The sequence below is a fragment of the Lytechinus pictus genome, chromosome 3 (genome assembly GCF_037042905.1).
Source record: "Lytechinus pictus isolate F3 Inbred chromosome 3, Lp3.0, whole genome shotgun sequence".
NCBI classification, from domain to species: domain Eukaryota; kingdom Metazoa; phylum Echinodermata; class Echinoidea; order Temnopleuroida; family Toxopneustidae; genus Lytechinus; species Lytechinus pictus.
The window spans coordinates 5,191,810-5,217,123 of NC_087247.1; the positions used below are offsets into that span (position 1 = coordinate 5,191,810).

General features: G+C 35.8%; 1 protein-coding gene across 1 annotated transcript; it reads left to right on the forward strand.

Annotated features, from left to right (window-relative positions):
- The first annotated feature begins 21,454 nt into the window (after window positions 1–21,454).
- Window positions 21,455–23,567, forward strand: LOC129256010 (loricrin-like). Its single transcript, XM_054894320.2, has 4 exons — window positions 21,455–21,521; window positions 21,847–22,641; window positions 23,063–23,221; window positions 23,542–23,567. Exons 1-4 carry the CDS (start codon window positions 21,455–21,457, stop codon window positions 23,565–23,567), a joined length of 1,047 nt encoding a protein of 348 aa, XP_054750295.2.
- Window positions 23,568–25,314: the final 1,747 nt, after the last annotated feature.

Consider the following 25,314-nt stretch of genomic DNA (forward strand, 5'->3'; position numbering starts at 1 on the left):
AAATTCGGCATGTTCTTATACTTTGACTGATATGCATTTTGTTGGCAGAAAAGTAATAAAACGTGCAGGAGATATGAGATAAGAAAATATGGCTTACAGTTTATATATTGAGAGAATACGATCGAATTATTATTTTCCCGCTGATGTTTTGTCATAGATCTATGCATCTTGTTCATGAATGTCGTGGTTTATGACCTAAATCCTCAAGGTCGATGTAATTAGTATACTGCACAAGAACAAGCAGTCGTATTTCCAAGAAGCAAATTATAAAGCATTTTATAAGTTACTTTTGTTTGACTGCTTTGGATTTTATTTCATCTTAACTTCAACAGTATATTCATTCCTTTAGTGGCGAGTTGGAAACCATTTCTACAAGTTCAATATTTGAATAAGTAATGGGAAGTGGGTTTAGTGATTTGAACTTTGTTCTGTTTTATGAAGAGAGGATAAATTGAATAAAATCTCAGTTATAAATTGAACAAATCAAGTTTCGGGATATGGAACTCATAGTCTGGTATTTTGTTACAAAAATTGGGGATAGCACATAGTGTCAAGATATAGATAGCAACGATTAATTGAAGTGATTTCATTCTATTTTTACACTCCTTGTATTGATGAGGATGAAGTTTAAGTTGTAGATATAATTACAATTAACCTAAGAAATGATTCTCCAAATACTATATTACTTTTAACGAAACTGGTTTGAACCAAGCTTTGCAAATATCATTTCATACTCATGAGGTGACTTTTGAAGAAAAAAAATTAAAATGCCATTAATGCGATGGATTCGTCAAGTCTTGAATAATTAGGGCCTAACCAAAAGAAGAAAGGTCTTTAAAGGTCATGGGATTAATTTATCTTGCAAAACTGAAATAAAACCCCCAAATTAGCCTGCTCAATGAACGGGCGGCGAGTTTTCAGCCAATTTCGCCCGGGCACCGTGCGGCGGCCGTACGGGCACCACTGGGGCATCGCTCAGGTCGCCGCTTAAGATTTAGCTCGAAGTTAAAATTCTGGCGGCGCCTGCTCACTTTTTCACCCGCCGCACTAAATACGCTCGGTGCCCAAGTGATGGCCGTCCGGGCGTCGAGCGGTCGCCGTCGAACGATTTAGGTAAAACGATTGAACTCGTTGGATCAAAGGCTGTCGAGCGGTCAACGGACAGTCGCCGGCCGCTGGCCGCTCAGAGATCTCGCGGCGAATTCAAGATCGACAGCCATCAATTGTATTCCCTGTTAGGTCGTGAAAAATTCCCCGTGGCGGAGCCCGGATGGTCGCCGCTCGTAGGCCTACGGGAGACCTACAGATGCCCCGCTGATCACCAGGCCGGCGATTACTTAAAAATAGACAGGAGGCCGGTGGGGGACCACCTGGGAATCGGTGAGTCGTCAGCCGATCACTGCTCAGACGCCAAAAGAAAAGTTCCCCCGATCTGAGTTGTGACTGAAGCCTAAAGAGAGACAATAAAAAATATGTAAATCGAAACGTCTTTGACAATTCAGCCAGTTATTTTATTCTTTCTTGACAGAGAGTGGCAAACTGTAGATGAGTTCGCTGCACGCTGGATGCAATATGTTCAAATATCCAATAGCAATAGTGGAATTGTGTAGACAAATTTTGTAAAATGGCTCTATGTAGTAAAGATTAATTTTGAATCGTGATCAGAGGGGAAAATAAGCTGGCATATAGTAATTACAATAAATGAAGGCTTACATATAGTTCCTATGCAGAAAACCTCACAAATTTATTGCTTAAACGGATAATAATGTGCTACAAATATTAATTTTGTTTAATCGTGAACAAAGTAATTGGCGTGCAGTGTTGTAATGATAAAGAGTGACCATGCAAACATGAAAATAAAGGGGAATAAATAATGAAAGAGAGAAAGATAGAGGGAGAGAGAGGGAGAGAGAGAGGGAGAGAGATGGAGAGGGATGCAGAGTGTGAATGACACAGAGAGAAAGAATGAGAGGTAAAAGCATATTTTAGATTTTCGAGCAGAATAAAACAATCTTTCTCGCCACCATGATCCCGTGCTCTTTAATGACACAAGAAGGTCAAACAAGATCTCAAACATGTGACAAAGTACAGTTTTAGAAGTTGACAAATTGAGCAAAAAGATAAACACAGCTCGATTGGTATATTATTGCTCTATGATGGAGAATTCTATTGCCGGCATGGTGCGAATTCAAAAGCAAATTTGTATTCACAGTGCATGTAACAATGCCAGAAAAGCCGATTTTTTTTAACCTTTTATATCATAAAAACGTGCTTTAATAACTTGAAGTTGATATATTATGCTATTCCGTTGTAACCCAGTTTAAACAGCAAATTGAAAAGTATTTGCTTGATTTTTAGAATAAGTGCAAATACCCCCCTAAAAAATGTGAAAATAGATTTATCATCATAAAAAGTTCGTCTCTATAAACTCAACTTTGGACCCTGTCCATCTTGCCCCGCTTATACTTCACCTACATTTTAGAGGTGGTAACCATGGAATTTCTTGTGAAATCTTTACAATTCTTTGTAATATTTATCAACTGGGCCCCGTTGTACAAAGAGTTACGATTGATCCGATCAATCGTAACTCTATGGAAATCCATCTGTGTCATAATTTCTTCTACAGGAAATTTGCAAAATGTCCTTTGTAATCAAAGGAGAACACCCCAAATTGTCAAGAAATCAATGAATTTATGGATATGCATTCAAATCTAGAATTTTTTTTAACAAACATGCATTTCGTATGTTGACTTTGCTGGCTTGTCATAGTTACGATTGATCGGATCAATCGTAACTCTTTGTACAACGAGGCCCAGGAGTGTATTATATGTCAAAGATTCGGGGACAATTATTATACAGGTGAGAATGAGAGGACGGCAAAACAATGGAAAGTGACGAGTAAAAGACAAACAAAATGTGTTTTTATCTTAATTTTAGCATAACTAATTAATCATAATGTGCATTTGTCTTAATGTTTTTTTTATGACATCCATTATCGAGTATTAATGATGGTGCTAAGTTTAGAATCCTGCAATTAATGGCTGAATGGAATGTGCAAGAGAATATCCATGAAATTTTTTTTATACTTCATAAGATTTGCAGCTCCTTTGATCAACTTTTAAAGTGATGCTTTCAAATTGCCATAATTGGATAAAAAGCTACACTAATGCCAAGATTGCCATTGGAGTTCTTTATTAGGTTCAACTTTGTAAGTATCCTCTAAGGTTTTTATAATTAGCAAAACTTTATCCAATTCTGGGTAGTTTTAAACCAATAATGTGTGCTTTGGGTGAAATTTACACAGTATTAGTTGAAAAATACCGTGAGTTGGATAATTTTGTTAACCAATTGTTGTGTGGACAGTATGTTGCCCAACATTTTAAGAGTGTACAGTGCAGATTTGCAACATTTAAGGAACACACTAGTACAATCAATACAAAACATGTTAACATTTTTTTTCAGATGGAGTGTACGATACCACCCATAAAAAATGTGATGCTCCTGGGGCATCATGGGTAAAGATGCTTATCAGTGTTTAGAGTAACAAATATATAATAGAAAATAATTTCTGAATCAAATTATATATATCATTACGTAATTTAAGTTTAATATTGCTGAAATGTGCTATTATAATCATTGAAAATTATTATATGCTTAACGTAGATTTTTGTAAATATTTTCCCCTTGCGTTTTCAGTGGTTTTCGGTTTCATTAATGAATAATCAATGTGATCAAATATGATTGAAATTAAATAAGATTGAAAATCACATTTATTCTTTGCATAGGCAACATATTCAAGTCGTTTGTGAAATCATTGATCGTTCATCGTTCCCTGTCAACTACCAAAAGGGATTGGTCTAAATAGTTAGCTTTTCAAATATATCGTATTATGGGAGTAACGCCATATAGGTAGATCATGTAGATTGTGTTTAAAGCTCCTCAATTGGTAGGCTACCCATTGGGAAACTAATGAAGTCCTGTGCACTTATTGACAAATGTTCTTTACACGTCCCATCGACATGCATTAATCACCGTCAACAATCAACCCGAATAATATCAATAAGTCATTAGTGAATGGAAAATTACAGGTGAGAACAAAGGCACATGGAACTAAAACAAAGAAATCTTTGTACTCTGAAATCTTTGCGATAAAGCCTTGTAAATACCGTTATCGCTTATGTTATTTATTTTGCGCTGTATAGATTTGAGGCGCGGTATAGAGGTTGCGTAGAGTTGACAATACTTACGTTGACAGAAGGTGTCGTTGAAATATTATAGATAAGAAAGTTCGCATTAAAAGCCGAATAAGTGGTAAAGGTAACAATAATATAGCAAATATAATTATTGACATGTATATAATCCAAACATAAATACACCAGTCGTTTTGTTTTTTGCCTTTTATAAAGGACAATAATGTATTTTAAAAAATCTATAATTTTCGTTCACCATTTTTTTGAGAAGGTTGGAATTACTGTGATAAAATAGTCAATAACTATATACCGATTTCAATATTACCAAGCTTCTCAAAAATTCTAGAAAAATGTATATATAATCGTTTGTACTCATTCCTAATGCTTAATAACATACTAACTGAAAGCCAGTACGGATTTAGAAGTAACCATTCCACATGTCATGCTCTAATGTAGATCTTCAGGATAAAGTGGTATCAGCATTGAACACTAATAAGTTTGGAGTAGGAATATTCATTGACCTTTCTAAGGCATTCTATATCGTAAATCACAACATTTTATTATCCAAATTACGATATTATGGTGTACATGGGCTTCCATATTTATGGTTTAAAGATTACTTATATAATCGTTATCAATTTAAACATTTCAACAATACATCATCCACTTATAGCTTAGTTAAACATGGAGTTCTACAAGGTTCAATACTCGGTCCCTTACTTTTTCTTATTTATTCTAACGATATTGTAATGTCATCCAGTTAACTCGAGTTCATTAAGTATGCAGACGATACAACACTTTTTTACACTCGACCTGATTTTAAAAATATAAATGAAAATATTAATTCTGACTTAGAACAAGTATTCCGATGGTTTAAAGCAAACAAACTGGTGGTAAACATAAATAAATCCTCATTTATTTGTTTTCATAACAAATTATCTAATGCTAGTATTATGTAATGATCTCGCTCTTAGTATTGATTCCATTCAGTTATCTCAGTCTCAAGTTGTTTGTTTTTTAGGGGTTCAGGTCGATGAAAATATGAATTGGGATTCACATAAAAACTACATAAATAAGAAAGTATCAAAATGTACTGGAATTATGTACAAGTTAAGAAGTTGCCTTCCTTAATCTGCCCTATTCTATATTTACAATTCTTTGTCACTTATTATTTATTTTTTGCTGTTTGGGGTAACTGTAGTAAGACCAAGTTAGATAAACTCTATAAATTACAAAAAAGAGCAATTCGTAAATGCACCAGCAGTCATTATCTTTCACCCTCAGCACCTTTATTTCCTAAAATGAATACTTTTCATCTCTATCAATATCAAGTAGCAATATTAGGGCTTTTCTACTTGTTGCCAAACAAGATTAGTAAAATGTTTTGTATTAATAATACTATACAATATCACAATACACGTATGAGTAGTTTATTTCATTTATGGAAAGTAGGAAAAACCTTTGTACAAAAAGCCACACGTTTTAATTTCCCCTTAATCTTGAACTCTGTACCTAATTTTGTTCGCTCATGCAAATCTCTCTGCCTCTTTAAAAAAAGATTAAAACAATACTTTTCTTCAAAATATGTCTAATTTAGCAGCTTTGTTACAATTTTATATCCACAATATGGATTTCCTCAAACATGTGTTACTTATCATATTTTTTGTATATACATGTATCCTTCACCCCTTATGTCACATATGTTTTTTTATTATTTTTTTTGTTTATGTATATATATTTGTTTTTATTATAATATGCAAAGTAGCCTCCACATAAGCGTTTGATAGTTAAGGAGACTTTATCTCACAAGGCCATTACTGGCTTTATTTTAAAGTCTTCCTATTTCATTTCTTCTATGACCATACAGGCCAAATTATATCATTGTATCTAAGTTATTTTTGTATGATTTATTTGCTTTATTATTAATCTGTATACTTGATGTGTATATTTGATGCAAATATGTACTCATTGTTTTTAGAGATGAAATAAATACGAACTGAACTGAACTGTAATAAAATATTGTAATATCCACGCTATTCAGCCTTTTCTCGATAAAACACCGAGTCTTGAAATGGATTATCATGATTATGATATCTTAAATAATAAGTTATTTGGGGCGTGAGCTAAGACAAGTGCATTTTATTTTCTTAACGAAAGGCTGAAATAAATGAATGTGAGTGAGACCTCTAATGGTTTTCGAGTACTGCGATATATCCAAGTGTCAGAACGGAACAAGAAAATCCGCCAGTCATGATAATCGGAATGAAAAATTTATTTCCCACAGTATCTAGATCAATGAGAATAGCAAATATTCTTTGGTCTGTTTTTGTTATTTACGTTTGCATTTTCCAATATTTAGCACTTTAATTCAATTAATATAGACACTAAAAATATTGGGTAAAATTTTTTACCACCACGTGGTTAATTATGTGTCCAACCAATTTGGGGCAGTTTTTTACCCAATGCGGGAAGCATATTGTCCAGTAAGGTTAAAAAATAAGCAGCAATTACTTTAGAATTGGCAAAATTTCCATCACAATAGATAAATAAAAATGCCCAATGTTGTTGGACACATTACCCCCAGGGAGCACTTTTACCCAATATTTTTTAGAGTGTAGTGCGCCATTGAATAGGCAACTAGATAATCGGCGCCTCATAAATGCTATATAATATCATTAAGTACTTTTCTAAATTTCACATGTATATGTATATATTAACGTTTTGCTTTTAATATAGTTTGTTTGATACAAGGGGAACAATTAGTTTTCTCTTCTCAAATTTCATTACCACTCGAGAACGATGTTCCATCAGTGTTTAGTGCGATTGAAAATAAATTACCCAAACCTATTATCGAGGAAATGAATAAGGACAGCGGAAAACGAGAAACTTATTAACACAAATAAAACAAAATAAAGGAAAGCTTTGTTGGGAAGCTTCAAACTTTGTCTTTCTCACCCTTGGTTGAGCTCTTCAGATTTCCGTGAATGTATGTTGTTAATGTGGCGGGGCTTGATGGATCCTAGTATCTTCCTGATTGCAAAAAAAAACAACAAACAAACAAATAACACCATCAAAACGAAGGAAATTATTACTTATCACATCATCATCATCATCGTCGTCGTCATTACCGTCGTAATCATAACAGTATATAACTCCTACTGATTTTTTTAATACTATAACAATTCTGACAATAATCATATATGTTTTTTATGGGGGCGGCAATTTTATTTTATATTTGCCTTTTCCTTTGATGCCTTTATTTTCAAAGAATTATTCCACCTCCCAGTTTTTGGTTACTGGCTCTGCATCTCCGTTAAATCTAAACTCTTAGGTAATAAACGGAAATTAACTTGGCGTTTTTTCCGAGTAGAAGACTGATCGAATTTAGGAACGACCCTCCCAAATCATTCAATTGCGTTTTTAGAGTGGGAGAGCAAGGGGATATATATGATACAAATCTCAAAGGGATGGAGCGGCACCTCGTAGTGGTGGAGGACCGGCTGAAAATAAAATGACAAGATAATAATAACCTGTTCCCCAAAGCTACATGGCGAATACGTTTACTTCTAGAAGTTCAGAAATTCTACTAAGTAACTGTGCTAGTAATTATCGCATTTTAAGCAATTAATACGGGTCTGAAATTAATTAGTTGTATTTTGTAAATGTTTTCCTTTAATATAATATTACTCGGATTAAAGTTGAACTCAATTGGCGTAACTATCACAAAATTTACTGTGACGGATCTGTTTTGGTGTCGAGAATTTTGCATATGGATCGACAGATAATTTTTGTTTGCAGACATGAAATTGTCAAATTTTGACGTTTGTAAGGAAACAGGCGACCTTACAGTCTAACAGGCACGGCTTACGTAAAAGATGTTAAGAGATAAACAAAATATATCAGTTCCAACATTTTAGAAAAAGAGGAAACATCTTGCATTGAAATAACAATTGAAGGGTATGTTTTGGTAATTACGGAAGCAATTGAAGATAGGGTCATCCGAGTGAGATATCTGTTGAATTCCTCAGGGTTTAGAGGAAGAACCACTGCAATTGGTGATTTTTGGCTTCATGTCAACTTAATTAATGGGTTATCAGAGTCCTACGAGATAATTCCATTTCCCTTATTTGGTGACCAAAATCCTTTTTCTATTTTCATGACACTTTGATACGGAGGGAGCTAGCAGTATTCCACCAGAGAGGTTTTTTTTTGGTAAGGAATAAGTGATACAGTTTCGAACACAACCAAAACGAAAAAAAAAAAAAAATTATTGCTTAAAGCAAACAGTAATGGGTCTGTCAACGAAGTTCTCATAAAATTATTGCTACACACGGGGAATGTAATATTTAAAAGATAACAATGTAAAATGTCGCTTTTTTATGATTATTCATCAAATTAAAATACAGATATCGGATCCAGAATAGCTGTCTAGAGACTGTCCTTATAGTCCAGATATTTTCTGACCTTTTTGTTTTCATTTTAAGATTTTGATATGAAATTCTCAGTTTTAGATGTACCCCTTCACGGACATATTTATTCACTCATGCTCATCGTCATAAACACAGTATCTACTAGGGAAATAAAACTTTCACGCTTCTCATATTTGCCTCATATGTAATTCATGTATATCATTACCCGATACTATCCATCTTTACTGCTTAATTGAATAAGTATGAATTTGCTGAAAATGCATGACAGCTCACATATTGTACTGATACAAAGTTAAATATTTTTGTGTATAAGCATTCTCAGTCTGTCAACCATGTCAACTAAGGCCCGGTCAACAGAGGATACATATTGTCTGAAATTCTGTCCTTATCAACAGTTCGCCAACCGGCTTCCAAATCATTTATATATACATAGTTCGCTTTACCATTCTTACAAAAGGTACGAAGATTTACAGTTTGAAGTAATATTTGCATTTCTTCTTTGTATCTCTTTTATAGCGAATATCTCACGCATCAATTCGAATAATCAACAGGGACTTACGTAATTAGGAACTCTAATCTCGATTCTCCTTAAAGGAGAATGAAACCCTTGAAACCAGCTGAATCCATATCAAAGAGAAAAATCTAAGAAACATATTGTTGAAAGTTTGAGGAAGATTGAATGAATAATAAGAAAGTTATGAGCATTTGAATATTGAGATCACTAATGCCATGTAGATCCTCCCATTGGCAATGCGACCAAGATCTGTGATGTCACACACGTACAACTCCCTCATTGCTTTAGTACTTATTTCACTTATATTCTCACTTTTATAGAATCTATCACAAGGTGAGGTGTTCTCTTTATGAGAGGACAAGTACAGAGGTTTCACAACATTATATCATTGATGAATCGTTTGTCATATGATTAGAATGAGCAAAAAGAGATGTTTTGGGGTATATTTTCAGTGTCCAAAAGGGGAGAGTTGTTCATCTGTGATATCATAGATCTTGGTTGCGTTGCCAATGGGAGGATCTCCATAGCATTAGTGATCTCGACATTCAAATGCTCATAACTCTTCTATTGCTAGTCCTATTTTACTCAAACTTTTGTTGATCTTATTCTTTGATTTTTCTGCTTTCACAAAAGCTAACTTGCTCCAAGAGTTTCATTCTCCTTTAAATTGTAGCGTATGTCATTAATTTGAGATAGCATGAGTGGGAAATGGATTACGAAAAACTCACGAACATTAGCACCGGGCCGACACCAGACAAACTCTATATGACCGATAACATATCCCCAACAAAAGCTACAGAAAAAAAAACAATAGACCAATACAGCATCCATGCCAAAATACCTTATTGATAACAACAGACCAGCGCCATAACCAACGCCGGAAAAACACCAGACCATTACAATATGCACGCTTGATTGTCAGAATGACCTTGGATTAACACCAAAACTGACACAAACTTATCACCTGACCGACACAAGATATAGTATATGATCACCGACTCCAGACCTACCGGACCGATTGAGGACCAATAGGTCCATGGATGGGCACACATTCAAATAAAATTGTCATACCCTGTGCTGACAGCCTAATTATTTTTGGTTCTAAGGAATAGGAAAAATAAATATTTATTTTCTAGGACCCATGATCAGACCAAAAAATCAAAGGATATAGCTTGTAAAGCTTATTTATATAATTTCTTATAAAGAAGTTGAGGTCGTAACGCTACTTGCCAACGAAACCGACTCCAATTTGGCTGGTTGTGTGTCATTGGTAAAAACATTTTACATTTTGTTGGTATGGACATATTAAACACGTTTCTGAAGTTTGTTGGCCATTTTGTCACCCACGTATGCTGTTATCTGGATATCCTTATTCCTTTCGGGTTCTAGATTTCTCTTCAGACAGACCAGACACACGTCTGGAAGTAGTCTACAAATAAAAAACTACCTAAAGGCGCCAACTTAGGCGACAGGCAACCCTTGTAATGCAAAAAAAAAACAAAAAAAATACATGATAAATATTCATGTGATGGGAATGGATCGTCACCTTTACCCGGCCCAAGTCATGAAAAAATAAGAGACGGGTGAAATATACTTATTTTCTGTATATTATATCAAAATCTATCACAAAATTGAATTTTTGCATTGAAAAATGTCGAAATTTTGCCCGATACGCCATATCTGGCCTCGTCAAAATGTTAGGCTCATTCCACCATACCCTGCCACTTGTCAATGTGGTGGCAAAAGTTATGCAACATGACCCATTTGCTCTGACCTGCCATATCCATGATCGAAATCACGGACATGCGTCAATGGAGGACGGCACAGCTGGGTGGAATTTGGTACCATTCTCCCCATTTGTTTGATTTGGTTATCAAAAGTCTATAAACTTCGACCTCAAACTAATCACCATTCTCTACCATCATGACCATGTAATAAATTGATAAATTGATAACTACAGGCCTATGTGTATTTTGGTTTTGTCATACATTCGCCGGGGTTGAATAAGTCGTTGAGTGACCTCAGGCGATATATACAATAAAACCAATGACTCGATGAAAATTAATTGATGGTAACTGCATGTTTAATGTCATTCTCTTTTCACTTTTAAACGACTTCTAGAAATTATTTTATCGATTGCCGGGAAGACTAACGAAGATGACGTAGACTTAGTCTATTAAAAACACTGAATCTCTTAATGTAAATCATGAATGAAAAGCGAATGGTTAAATGGGGTTGGTATTGCCGCTGTCATGGCCATGTCGATGGCGACAATGATAAAAACTTTTATCAGGACAACAGCTAATAGAGATTTAAAAAAATAGACATTACTTTCATATGTTTCTAACCGTGTAGCATAAAATGTGTCTTACGATGAATAATGATAGTGAGTTTTCGCAATTACAACGGGGGCGGATTCTAGAACATAGTAAATCTATTGAAAATGCCTGTCAAATCACAGTAAACAGCTGAGAGGTCTTTGTTGAAAATCGGTGAACCGGAACAGCTGATCGTCGTAAGTTTCTGAGCGGACAAAAAATTGCAAATATTTCGTTAGTCCAGAGTCACGAACGACACTGTTGTTTTGATTCAACGATTTTCGACAAAGACTGTTTCGTGAAGGGTTTTTGACAATAGATTCTCTACGCTCCAGAAAGCACATGCGTAGTGGTTAAGAAAACTCCCTAATCACATAATCACAAGATAACAGGTGACTACAACGCCCTACCAATGTTTTACCACGCCTTGTGGAGTTTGCACCCCAGGTGGGTGTTTCGTAAAGCTGTTTGTAAGTTAAGAGCGACCTGTGATCCTTTCTTACGCGCTAAACCATCGCCAATTTATTACACCATTTACCACAAGAAAGGACCACCAGTCGTTCTTAAAGTCGCTCTTAATTTACGAAGAGCTGTATGAAACGGCGCCTTGGGCTGTGCTCCCAACTACATGGTTTGAGCTGATATCGCTTTCGATGCGAATGTTTAGCACCCAACCGTGGGTGGAGATGAGATGGGTGGAGTCGTTTTGGCGTTGAACCGGCATCATGCATGCACCAAATACGCAGTTCACTGGGGGTGGGGTTAAGGGTTGAATGGGTAAGTTGCGAAAAAGTGACTTGTGGAAACTCGAGACTATTATCAATCTTGCATTTCTTTCATTTGTTTCAAAACGTTCCTAACATTATGAAATAGCCGACAGTTTGCTTACCCTTGACAAAATGATATAACGTTATTCGTTAACGGGTAATTCGACATCTTGGTTTACATAACGGTGAACTAATGACAAGATATGAACGTCGTAGGTCGCCGACCTTAGATCTCACCTCAACAGTCGGTCATTGATTTCGATACAAAAAAGTGTATTATCGAGATCTATATACAGCGACAAAAACAACAAAAACAACAACATGTGTTACTGTTTTTGTATGTTAGAATGGTAAATTAAAATATTTTATAAATAATTTATGTACGATATTCCACTTTTTATCACTTTTACTTTAAATTTACTGATTGATATCTCACAGACGGTTCAAATACATAATATATGACTTCTCTTCTCTATGATTTCTCTCCAACCCTCTTAACTGTTTATGCTTTGAACAATAACTACTTTACGGATAAGCATCGAAAGATGACAATCTAATTATCAATTTAGTTACGACAACGATGACTACTACTACTACTACAGTGAGGAAACAAACCGTTAGAATTATCCAAACCGATTTCAGAGTCCAATTTGCCCTTGATTTTTTTTCTTCAAATTAGTGTCTCACGTCCCTTCATTGTAATAGTTACTGGAAGGAATGTGCATAACGCATGTTTAAGAAGATTAATGACTATTATAATCTTATCAGGCAAATAATCATAAATGCATTATCTTTATGACAAAGGCCAAATGAAATGATATGAATTGCACAAACTTGCGTACGTTTGGACAATAGACTCGCGAAATATTTACAATTCGATCGAAGTGCTGAATCAGCATATCTTCCTATAAAAGCTCCGTATAGTCGCACTGCGCGTTGTGGCGTGCGTCTGTAATACAAGCTATGTCATTATGTGGGAGAAGTTACAAATTGATGCAGAGCCGGTTCGAGGTTCGAGACCTGGTTACGTCTTTTGGATTGTGACAATTGGTCCAGACGTAAATAATCTGATTGATACACGTCTGCAGAAGTCCGATCACATACACACACACGCACACCCACCTCCACACACAAACTACCACTCTTATGAACCCACCCCCCCAAAAAAAAATGAATAAATGATATAAAAACAAAATTTTATTAAAATACCAACTTCGGTATTTCGAAGACTGATAACTTTATATTCTGTTCAATTTGCACTAATGAGGCAAATGGGGTTGAAGGTCCACGATCCGGAGGACTCCTAAACGACTGCGTGATATAGTGATAGGTATGCTATAATTATCATAATATTACACTATAAGTATTGTATTATAGTTATCATATTCTACTATAAGTATTTTAATACACTATCGTTATCCACTATAGTGGAGCGTTGTGGCCCAGTGGATTAGTCTTCGGACTTTGAAACAGAGGGTCGTGGGTTCGAATCCCAGCCATGGCGTAATTTCCTTCAGCAAGAAACTGATCCACAGTGTGCTGCACTCAACCCAGGTGAGGTAAATGGGTACCGGTAGGAAGTAATTCCTTAAAAAGCTGTGTGCGCTATGAACGCCTAGCTTAGCCGGGTAATATAGGAGCGCCTTGAGCACCTAACAAGGTGGATATGTGCGCAGTATAAATACCCTATATTATTATTGTTATTATTATGGGAAGGCCAAGTTCGACCCAATAAAAATTTATCAGACATAAATATAGAAAATCGAACAAGTAAAAGAGTGAAAATTGCCTCAAAATCGGAGGTAAAACAAGAAAGTTTTGACAGTGTTAATTTTCGATTGTTTTCACATAATAGTGATAATGTACATTGGCTGTATTCCAATGAGGGAAATGACTATGCCACACACTATACGTTTTGTATTTCATAATTTGAAATATGACTCTTTTTTAACCAGGTCATGTAAAACTTGGCGTTATTCCCCATTGAACCAGCTAGTTATTATTATTCATTATACAACACATGGATAGATCCTTGACAGCTGATTGGATGAAAGCGTGTCACGTGACATTCAGAGGAATCAGCTATAGCACGCTAAGATATGCTAGCCGTGCTATAGTCGACTATTGCACGCTCGTGCTATAGTCGACTATAGCACGCTGAATTAAATGAGCCAGCACTGCAAGAACCCTGGGCACACTGAACCCATGGTCATGCCCCGTACACGTTAAAGGGGAATCCAGCCTTGGCCATAAAATGTTGTGTTGGGAAAGAGAAAAATAAATTAAACAGAATGGTGAAAGTTTGAAAGAAATCGGACAAGCAATAAGAAAGTTATAGCTGCTTTAAAATTGAGATCACTAATACTATGTAGATTTCAAATTGGCAACTGGGTAAGTAAATTATGACAAGGGGCAAGGACAACTTTCCCATAGGCCATATACTTTATTATCAGGAATTTGTGGTTTTCTCCTAAGTACCCATTCCCCTGGGGAAGTAATCTAAATATAACCCAGGTAGTATATTGTTTTATGTCCTCATTAAAGAAAAATATAATTTGAAATAAAACTTTTGGGGAAAATGACATTTTAGCCATAATATGTATTGGGGTACATGGAAGAGTAGTCCTTGTCTTACATCACTATGACATCCCATATGTGGCCAATTTGCAGTCTCCATGGGTATAGTGATTACCAATATTTACAACTTTTAAAAATTCATAACTTTCTTGTTGTTTGTCCAATATTGTTCAAACTTTTACCTATCAATTTGTCTGATTTTTCTTTTCCTTATAAAAACAAGTTTTTATTTGGGTTGGATTCCCCTTTAAGTGAATACGCGCATACGTAATCACGTTTTCGTATCTCTGACCGATGTACGTAGCACTGCGCATACACGTTGCTAAGCTGAACACAATGCGCGTACGTACGTTGCTAAGCAAATTATTCCCAGGGCACGGCTGCGTACCTTCTGGATTTCCTTCTGTGTTTTATGGAATTCGTTCACAAATTGGACTTTATGGATCTATGTTGAAAATTCTTGACTCTCCTGGGATTACTGGAGTAAATCTACTGACGCTCAAAAGACAACATTGTAAGCAAAATAAGACCTTACGCGCGTTAGTCATAGACTTGACCTATAGATCTAGCCTATCTAGATCTAGTCTAAAGTAGCTATCGGTGTTGTATAAAACAAATATTCAATGTTGTATTCGTGCGACGTTCCGAATATTACATTCGTTGCAAGTTGAAACAGTCTATTCAACTCCGCTTCGCGTCGTTGAATAGACTGTTTCAACTTGCACACTCATGCAATATTCGGAACGATCGCACTCATCAACATTGAATATTTGTATACTTTATTATGGAACAGTAAATATCTTCTTGTTTATATCAAGCTATACGATCGAAATATTGAATATGAAATTTGCAAATACTCCTACAGATGTATATGCATAACTGTTTTGTGAAAATAAGGAAAAATAAAAAATGTCATAATTTTCTATTTTACATCCAAACTAATATGATTGTATTATTTCTCCTATTTTTTTTATATTTTTACTTCAACTCCAATTGTTGTTAGGGTGGACTTGGGCTTGAATGGGGAACTCATGTTATTGGAAAGCATGACACTAGCGAACTTTCAAGTTCTACTGTGAAAGAATATTGAAAAAAAAATAGTGAAAAAGATCTATCGCGAAATTGCTCTTCGTGTGAGATAATGTTAAAAGAAAATATCAAAAAAAATAGATACACACATTCTCAAAACACATCCACACACACCCTCATACACACCCCACACACACACCCTCTCTCTCTCACACACACACACAAAACAACTCCACAGCAGGTGACATGTTCAAGCTGAACATGACTTTCTGCGGTGTCTGGTAATTCCAAAATCTTTCAGCAAACATGCATTCTTAGAGTCATTAAAATTAAAGTTTTCTTCTTAACTTGGAAAGCTTATTTTCCATATAATTAAATTCAAAACATAGCAACAGTTTTATACAAGCTATATCACATTTACCACGGATCCAGTTTACTTTCAGCTCAACGTGGCCCTGCATGGCGCCTTTTTAAAGACTACTACGCACCACATCCCATGACACACCCCCAAACATTGCATTCTCAGTGTCACCTCTGGTATGTAACGCGTCACATCCTTGAGAGGGGGCAAGGGGAACCGTAGTAAAGCGATATCCCCAGGTAAAATATCATCAAACACGTTACAAGGTGGTAATGTCACTAAAGGTCGGTCCCTTGCCATTGACATTATCAAAGTCTTACTTGGTGTGAGAAGCTCCAATCACAGTGAAGGCTGCTTTATTTATATTCAATGAGGGTATTTCAGACATTTCCCATTATTATTATTTTTTTTTTGTTGAAGTCAGAAAAAACAAACCATGCTCATTTTGAATCCTTTTGAAGTGAGCTTTTATTTTGCTTATACATATAAGCGAACTTTACTTGCAGAGAGCTGTGTATCATTATCATGGGACAGAAGAGCGACTGATCTGAAAAGGGGAGAGAGAACTGAGTCAGCATATTATGCAAAATAGAGATTCGGTGTTCACTTGTAATGTTTGCATTTTATGGCTAACTACCACAGAAGTTAGGGAGCCTTCAAACCACATCAATTGAAAGACGGTTGCAAACTAAATTAGAGCGTGATAGGAAGTCCATGCTATAGGTAATTAACATCGCCCTCACACAATACAAACCCCATTGAGAAAATTATATATCAGACCATAGAGCTATTAGACATTCAAAAGCAAATTTCACACTTATATCAGGCTAGAGTTTAATAGAGGCTACCCTGGGAATCAACAATTGCTTTATTTTCATTCGAGGTGTTATTAATTAAACTTCTTAAAAGTTCTGTGTTCTGCCAGCGTACTATACTCTCACGTCAAACTAGAATCTGCTAATGTGCTTGTAGCTGTAATATGTTTTTATTTCAAAGTGCTATTCTCCTCACCCTTGACCAGAGCAGCATGTAACTTCCATTTCTTGTTTCTTTTTCTTTTTAAATAATATTAAGTTTACATTCGGAAATCGAAGTACAAGTACAGGCTATTCACACCATGAACATGCGCAAAATGCGATTTATTCCCAGTTATCCTATGGTGCTGAAATAGGTCTATACATTGATGTCTTTCAAAAATGTTAACCATAATTATGTACCTGGCGCGAGCTTTCTCTTACCAGCAGCGGACATACCTTTAAAGCTCTAGAGGAGATTGTCCAAATATGGATACCATATATATTACTTCCCAGAATGTCCAAATATTAACAGCATCTGTTACAGACTGATAATATGAAATAGAGAGAATAAATTATATAAAACATGCTAATTACTCTTTCAAAAACTTTGCTTTGGAATGATAAACACATGAAGACCCAAATCTTCTCTAGTCGGAAGTGATAGCTTGTAAGTGTGTGCAATTTTGTAACAGTGATTCGTCTTATCTTGATATTTTGGGTTTTTACTAATTGGATATTCATTCGTTCGTTCCATCACCTTCACCAACGGCAATCATCGTGCTTGTTTCTCACTGAGTTCTTCTCTGAAGAAAGGGGAAGTGGATATTTCCACGGCGACCACTAAAAGGGTGTATTATGTCCAGTGATAAAAATCTGGGACAATTCTACCTTTGGTGTCATCATCACCAAGTTAGTGCTTCCTGTTACATTTAACAAGGCGGACGTATCTGACGCCCGGAATTATCTGTCATGCTTAATGGAAAAACACTATCATGCCATGAGTTCTAATGTGACTCCAATGCCGCGTGTACTCACAAACCAGACCTTGGGAAAATGCATTAAATCAGCCACTTAACTTGATCAACTGCTTAACTATAATTGACATAACTGATAATGAACCGTGGACGAATGGGTGGTGATGTGACGTCATCGGTCAGATAATATCGAAGATCGAGTCACAATGATTTGCGAAGTGTTTTGGGGGAGTTTGCATTCATTGCGCCAAGTGACTGACTGACTGACGCAAGGCGGCGTTAGTTAGATAAAATCACATTTGAATACATGTACGTTGTGCATTTCTCGTATAGGAGACCACGTAATTACACAAATCTGATCACAGGGTCATATGGGTATACCTATATACTAAAAATAGAGTACATATAATGAGCCAGTTTCTTTGAGGGGGCCATACATGGCGACCTTTTTAATGAATCGATTTTTTTTCTCTTTTTTTTTCTCCCTTTTTCTCTTGGTCGTGAGACTTTTTTAGGGGGAGGGGCACGGTCCCCAACTCCCCCAGCTGTACGCCAGTGCCTACCAGCAATGATGAATAGATTCGAATTATGAAGTGGAATTTCTTGATTTTATTATTACTATTATTATTGTTGGTGTTGTTATTATTATTATTTTAGACAATGGTGTTGGTTTAAGAAGCATTATCACATTGCTCTTGTAATAATCGTGGTGATTTGGTAAAGAGGGTCGGTGCATGAGAATATTTTAGATTAGTATCAATGTGGTAACAGTCGACAGTCGAGGGGGGGGGTGGGGTGGGGGTGGTGTGAATGATGGCGCTCTTCAATTTAAAGACGTGTGCTTTCCCGATTCCTTTGATATTTTTGCAAGTCATCTTCTTATCTACCCATATGTGTTTGCCTTAGAATATTCAGGAATTAAATTTTTCATTGGTCATTGCTCATATGTATGCTCCATTGTGGACGCTAACATCATTCTCCTGAATTGTATAAAGTCGTATGCTATATATATTTGCATGATTAGGACGTTTTCACATAAAGACGCAGAATGCTTTCAAGAACATAAAATAACGTATTGTCAAATGCCCTTCATAGTCCAGTCAATATAGGGTTTGACCTACCACTAATTGCAACACGAGATATTCCACTGCAATGCTTTCCAGGAAGGTCCCCTAAACAACATATTAAAAGTCCCCAAAAATCCAAGCAGTGGAAATTTATTAAATTTGCATATTATGCAAATTAGCCATAAAAAGTAAGAAAAATAAGGAAAATAGTCCGAAGATTACAAACTAAGTGTCCAAAACATTTTGTTTTGAGCGAAAAACAACTGTATTCAATGTTTTTAATCAAAAGTGCAAACAATGAAATCTACTTCATTTGAATATTATGCAAATAAGCATCCTTATATGGACAAAATTTCAAGATATTGTGATTTTTCTCACATTGGCTGCTTGAAAACATTTCATTCATGTTTGAATTTACACGCTGCTGTCACTAAGGACGTTGAATACATTTATATTCAGCTTAGTGTCTAGTGTAATTTGCATATTATGCAAATAAGTATCTAACATGTAATAAATATTCAAGAAAACACACTGGTGATGCATCCCTCAAAACGAGCAACCAAGAAATCTTTGACGAATTGGTGAATCAAAACAGCATTTTAGTCCTGGACCCTTGGCAAATGACATATTTACAATTTTTGGTCTCAATTTTTACGACGAACAGCGGTTCCAATCCACCAATTTTTGACAAAGACCTCCCAGCTTTTAATTGTCATTTGACGGGCATTTCCAACTGAATAATTCTTTATGCGTGTCATGATTATGTCGAACGTAAATCCCACTCAAACGTGTAATGAAAAGTGTTTTGAAATTCGATATAGAGAACAATAACACCCCCAAATGATATCTATCTACATGTAACTAAAAAGTTTCAATGAGTAAGTGGTATGGGTGGCTCACTTGCTCAACTGTTAAGTTGGGCCAGTGACATATATAAAATTATGTAAATAATTCGGATATCATTTAGGATAACCTTTTGGAAAGTGGGGCAGTGATTACTTTTCATTACGCGCAGAGGTCGCTATTTAAGAAAGGGATTCATGTCAGCATTAATTAAGGACAATTTCTTCTCCGGCGTTGGCTTACAATTCCACTAGTGAATTGAAAAAATACTTATACAACGAATTAAAGAACTTTTAATTATAAAGTCATACATCAATCAATAAAGGGGCGTGCCATTCTTAAAATTAATAATTCATTTTGGAGGGTTTTTTTTTCTTTAATTTCTTCTTTCATTCCAGGTAAAGATATACATTTCTTCCATAAAATGGAGGAATGATAATGACGGCATAGCTTGAGTATAGCAGTGGATTAATATTTTTGTTTTCATTTATTTAGGAGAAAATCAGTTAAAGACAGTCGCATTAATGATGATCCGAGAAATAAATTGATCTGTATGATCTGATTGTGTGTGACTCATGGAAGAAGTTTTATATTTCGTCTTGATGAATTCACACTCCTCCGCCCGAAAAACAAAATGGATTAAAACTTTATATCCTGACGATTTAATTGATGATTAACTCTTCCATTTGTATTAAAGCACGAGTGATAATCAATCGCGAATCATTACCGAAAGCGAGAGAATGCTGAGACAAATTAAAGGAATAGTCATACATGTACTAATTCGAAACTCGAAAACAAAGGGCAATCAGACATTTGATACTTGGTCAAGACAAAATGAAGACAAATATACATTATCAAGTTCTTCTTTAATTACAAAGCTTCTTTTAATGCTTTGTTATTAGGAGTGTCTTAAAATATATTCTTAGCTGAGGGGATAATCGCGAACGTGAGACTTGTGATCGCAGAGGTATCATATTTGTTCTAGTTATTATAATAAGACCTAAGGTATTAGTTAAGATATTGATAAAGGAAATAAAAAAAAATGATAAAAAAATGAAAGAGGAAAACCCCCCAGCATTTCCAATTGTGCTTTTTCTTATTAAAAATATTCACAAAACGGCAAAAATAGTATAAATAGGCAAATTTGACAACCACAGAGCATAATCTGTACCTTAACTGAAGTCGGAGAAACCGATTCTAAATTACAGAATTTCGTTTCCTCTAGAAAATAAGTTTTTTTACATAATATCTGAAGGTAAATTAGGAAAATGAATACAAAATAATCTTTGAGAGACAATTACAGCACTAAAAGAAATTAAACTTTGTTCACTTCGATTGTATCGAACTGCAAATTGTACGAACGATGAAGTATAAAATCGATAGTATCATTTGTCATGTTTATTTTTGTTTAAAGTTTACCTATTCAAAACACTGTCCTACCCAATTTTCTTTCATTCAGTTAATCTTGTGAGTTTAAAGAAATAAGTTCTTGCTTGGTCTTGACCAGTTTGGCTAGTAATGTTAACCTTTCTGTTATTTATTTTCTCCTTTTACATGTTTTTTTTAGGAAAATAAAACTTCATTAAGATGAATAGATCATGGCTCTTCTTGGTCGTCATTGTGGCGATGGTGGCAGGTGTGTTTTCTGCTCCAGGTAAGAAATTATATTTTTTCGGTTTTAGAACTAGAACAAAACAAAATCCAAATAACAAAATAGCTTTAAATAAATTGTGGTAGAAGGAAACGCGGTGCTTGTACTTTGGTTGTGCATTTTTTAACTTTAAATGAATGATGGAAAATTGACCAAGATAATTGATCGAGTATAAGCAATTACTGCTGATTAGAATAAGATGGTAGTTTATCATTGATTTGATTATAAATTTTGTAACTATGATGTGCCAATAAAAATGAATGGATCACAAATTTCGTGTGAAGCTTTCAACTTGTTGCTGAATTCTTATTTTGGGATTACCTTGCAGCGGAGAGAACGCGGAGAAGCAGCAGCAGCAGCAGTGAGGAGTCTGATGCGGGATGCGATTGCGGCGATGGAGGGGACTGCGAACGCGATTGCGGCGACGGAGGAGGTGGCGACTGCGATGGTGGTGATGGTGATTGTGGAGATGGTGGTTGCGATGGTGGTGACGGTGGCGACTGCGGAGATGGGGGAGATGGTGACTGTGGCGGAGACTGTGGTACGGATGGCTGCGATGGTGATGGAAATTGTGGCGACGGCGATGGGGGCTGCGATGGCGGTGATTGCGGGGATGGTGGGGACGGTGATTGCGATGGAGGTTGCAATGGGGGTGACGGAGACTGCGGCGATGGTTGCGGCGATGGAGACAGTTCAAGCTCCTCCAGTAGCAGCAGCGAAGAGGAGAGCGGCGATTGCGAAGTTGACTGCGGTGCTGATGGTGGGGAGGCTGGCGGCGAGGTCCAGACCGTTTCTGTTCCTGCACCGATCCCAGTTCCACAGGCTCCAGAAATTCATTACCAAGTAGTTGAAAAGCCAATCTACATTCCGGTGCCTGTCCCTGCTGATGAGGAAGAGGATGATGAGGAAGATGATGGTGATGATGATGAGGGTAATGACGATGACGAAGGAGGAGATGATGGTGGTGATGATGACGGTGATGCCGGAGATGATGGTGGAGATGATACAGGTGATGATGGTGGTGATGATGACGGTGACGACGATGATGGCAATGACGATGACGATTGTGGTATGAACGGAGATAATGTTGGGTGCGGAGGAATAAAGACAGCTGGTGGGGAAGGTAAGTTGAACATCTGGAAAGATTTTTTTATCTAAAACATGCAATTATAAAATAATCATTCTGTATAAGTAGTAAATTCGCAGAACATCTCTAACGATTATTATTCCTATTTTCATGATAATGGGAATGCTTCCATAATTTTAGACGTATTACCCTAGCTCCTTTTTTTTCTGGCGACTTTTTAGCTCTCGTTCAAATGTTCTTTCATTTGGCACCAAATACATGAGTAGAGAGTTGCAAAAGTAGTTTAATGTTTTTCCAAAAGAACATTGCTTTAGCTTCGGGACTCGAACCATGCATGTGCTCCATACTCCGAAGGATTCAAGATAATCCAAGATAATCACTCTTGCTCTCATTTAATACAATTTGTTTTTAAAAAGAAATAAAACTTCTGAATAAGTAATGTCTTTTAATCATTCAGGTGTGAATGTCTGCACGACATGTCCATCTTTCATCTCTCGTACTCATTCTGTCTGTGGATCTGACGGTGCCACCTACGGAAATCTATGTGAGCTAAGAGAGTCGGCATGCAGGAGAAACGACAAAAACCTTAAGGTTATCAGCGAGGGTAAATGCAACGGTAAATATAATCAAGTTAAAAAAAGTCAAATCTGTAATGATCTATGCAAAGTAATATAAAAAGGGTATACAATATGAATATTGTTGCCAAATATTGAGTAAGTATTTTTTTTTACAAGTCTCCAAACTCCAAAAGACTCCAAAAGAAACCTCGCACCAGGGAGTTGGGTGTTCTAACTCCCAACTTCCTGCTCGCACATGGGAAACGTAACGTTATTGCGGGACAATTGGAGTATGGAGAGAACATTGGTGTAATAGATTGCATGGTTCTGTTCATTTGAATGATGGTTTATAATCATTTTTATCTTTCATTATTTACAGGCAGTCTTGTAAAGCGCACCCACTGAATGCTGCTTCATGGCCGGCCCGAAATACCAAGGCATGTCTTTCTATCTGATCGTATAATGGATGGAAGCAGTGATATTTATTTGTTTATTTATTCATTTATTTATGCCCTGTTTACAGACACACCATTCCAATATGGAACTAATCACAACAAATCCTAGACAAATCAACCAACATATCTATAAGATTTGAACTCGATTATATTATATGTTAATTTCTTTGATAATGATTCGAATGGATTTATGTGTCCTTTTCTACGGCAAGCTCTAACAAATACTTCGTATTATTTGATTGTCTTTATCTACCTCCATGCAATTTGTTTTTACGTAATTTTTGACAAATCGATATCTTCTGTAACATAGTAATCGCTTATTTTGGTGATCAATTCTTTATCAATGTATTTTTTTATTTATTGAATCTTGTTATTCTTTTAAAAAATAAATCAATTCATACGTCACATTATTGCTTCTTGATGGTTTGCATTATTTGTCATTCGTTTTCTTAAAAAGATTGTCAGGTCAAAATCAGAGAGAAAACAAAATGCGTGTGGGAGTGAGTGTGTGTGTATGAGGGTTGGTGAGTGTGTGTAAGAGCGAGAGAAACACAGAGAGAGAATGGAATGAGGATGGAGAAAGAAAGAGCAAAAAGTGATAGGGGAGAATAGAAAGAGAGAGAGAGAGGGAGAGAGATGAAGACATAACTTAGAACTGATGAGCGTTTCATGAAAGGTCTTGTCGGACATTTTATCCGACAAGTCCTGATTTATCCGACAGTTACCATAGTAACAGTGCCTCCCAGCCAATCAAAATCTAAGTTGTCAGATCTGATAACTTGTCAGACAAAAATGTTGATGAAAGAGTAAGAGAGAGATTGTGAGAGGGATTTTTTTTTAATTTGTTACTATTAACTGTATGACGTCACGTACATGAAGGCAAATCACCACGCAATCATTCATGATAATATTATATATCCAGAGTTATCATAACATCAAAACACATCCCCAGAAATATCATTTTTCTATTATTTTGTTGTTGTTTTACTATCGACAAGACCACAATAATGTATTGGGTTGATGGGGGTATATCAACATGATCAATGTATGATGCATGTAAATATACTGAAATGTAATTAATGCTACGATTACAAATACTGTTCTTACGAATAACCCGTTCTTGCGAATTTCCCTTTTCTATGAGTTCAGGAATCTGTGTTTTAGTTAATCGCTGAACCCTGAAAACCAGGGAAAAGGAAAAAGCCAATCTATTAGTCATTGAAGAATATATCCTACAGAGATTTATTTTGTTTTTCGGAAAATGTGAATCATTGGTGGTGGAGGCACTAACAAAGAGGGCACTTTTTGAAGAATAAGCAAAACCAAGGGGAAAATTTCCACTTTGAGACGCCAATATGAACTGCGGAAATATGATATATATTGTACAATGAAAACCATTCATGATAATTATGAATCTATATAAATAGGAAATATTAAATTTTTAATTCATTTACAGACTCCATTCATATGGCATGAATATTTTGTTTTAAAATATATACAATGATAACATAAACAAATATATTCATAACTGTATGTCGTATAAATCAGTAATACATCAATACATATTTCAAATTATTATAGAGATATACACTCCCCTCCAAAAGTTTGGGAACACCTGCATTCAGTGTGTGCTTTTATATACTTGGTAGACTTTATTGATATTGAGGCTCATAGCATAGTTGAATTTTTGTTTTAAA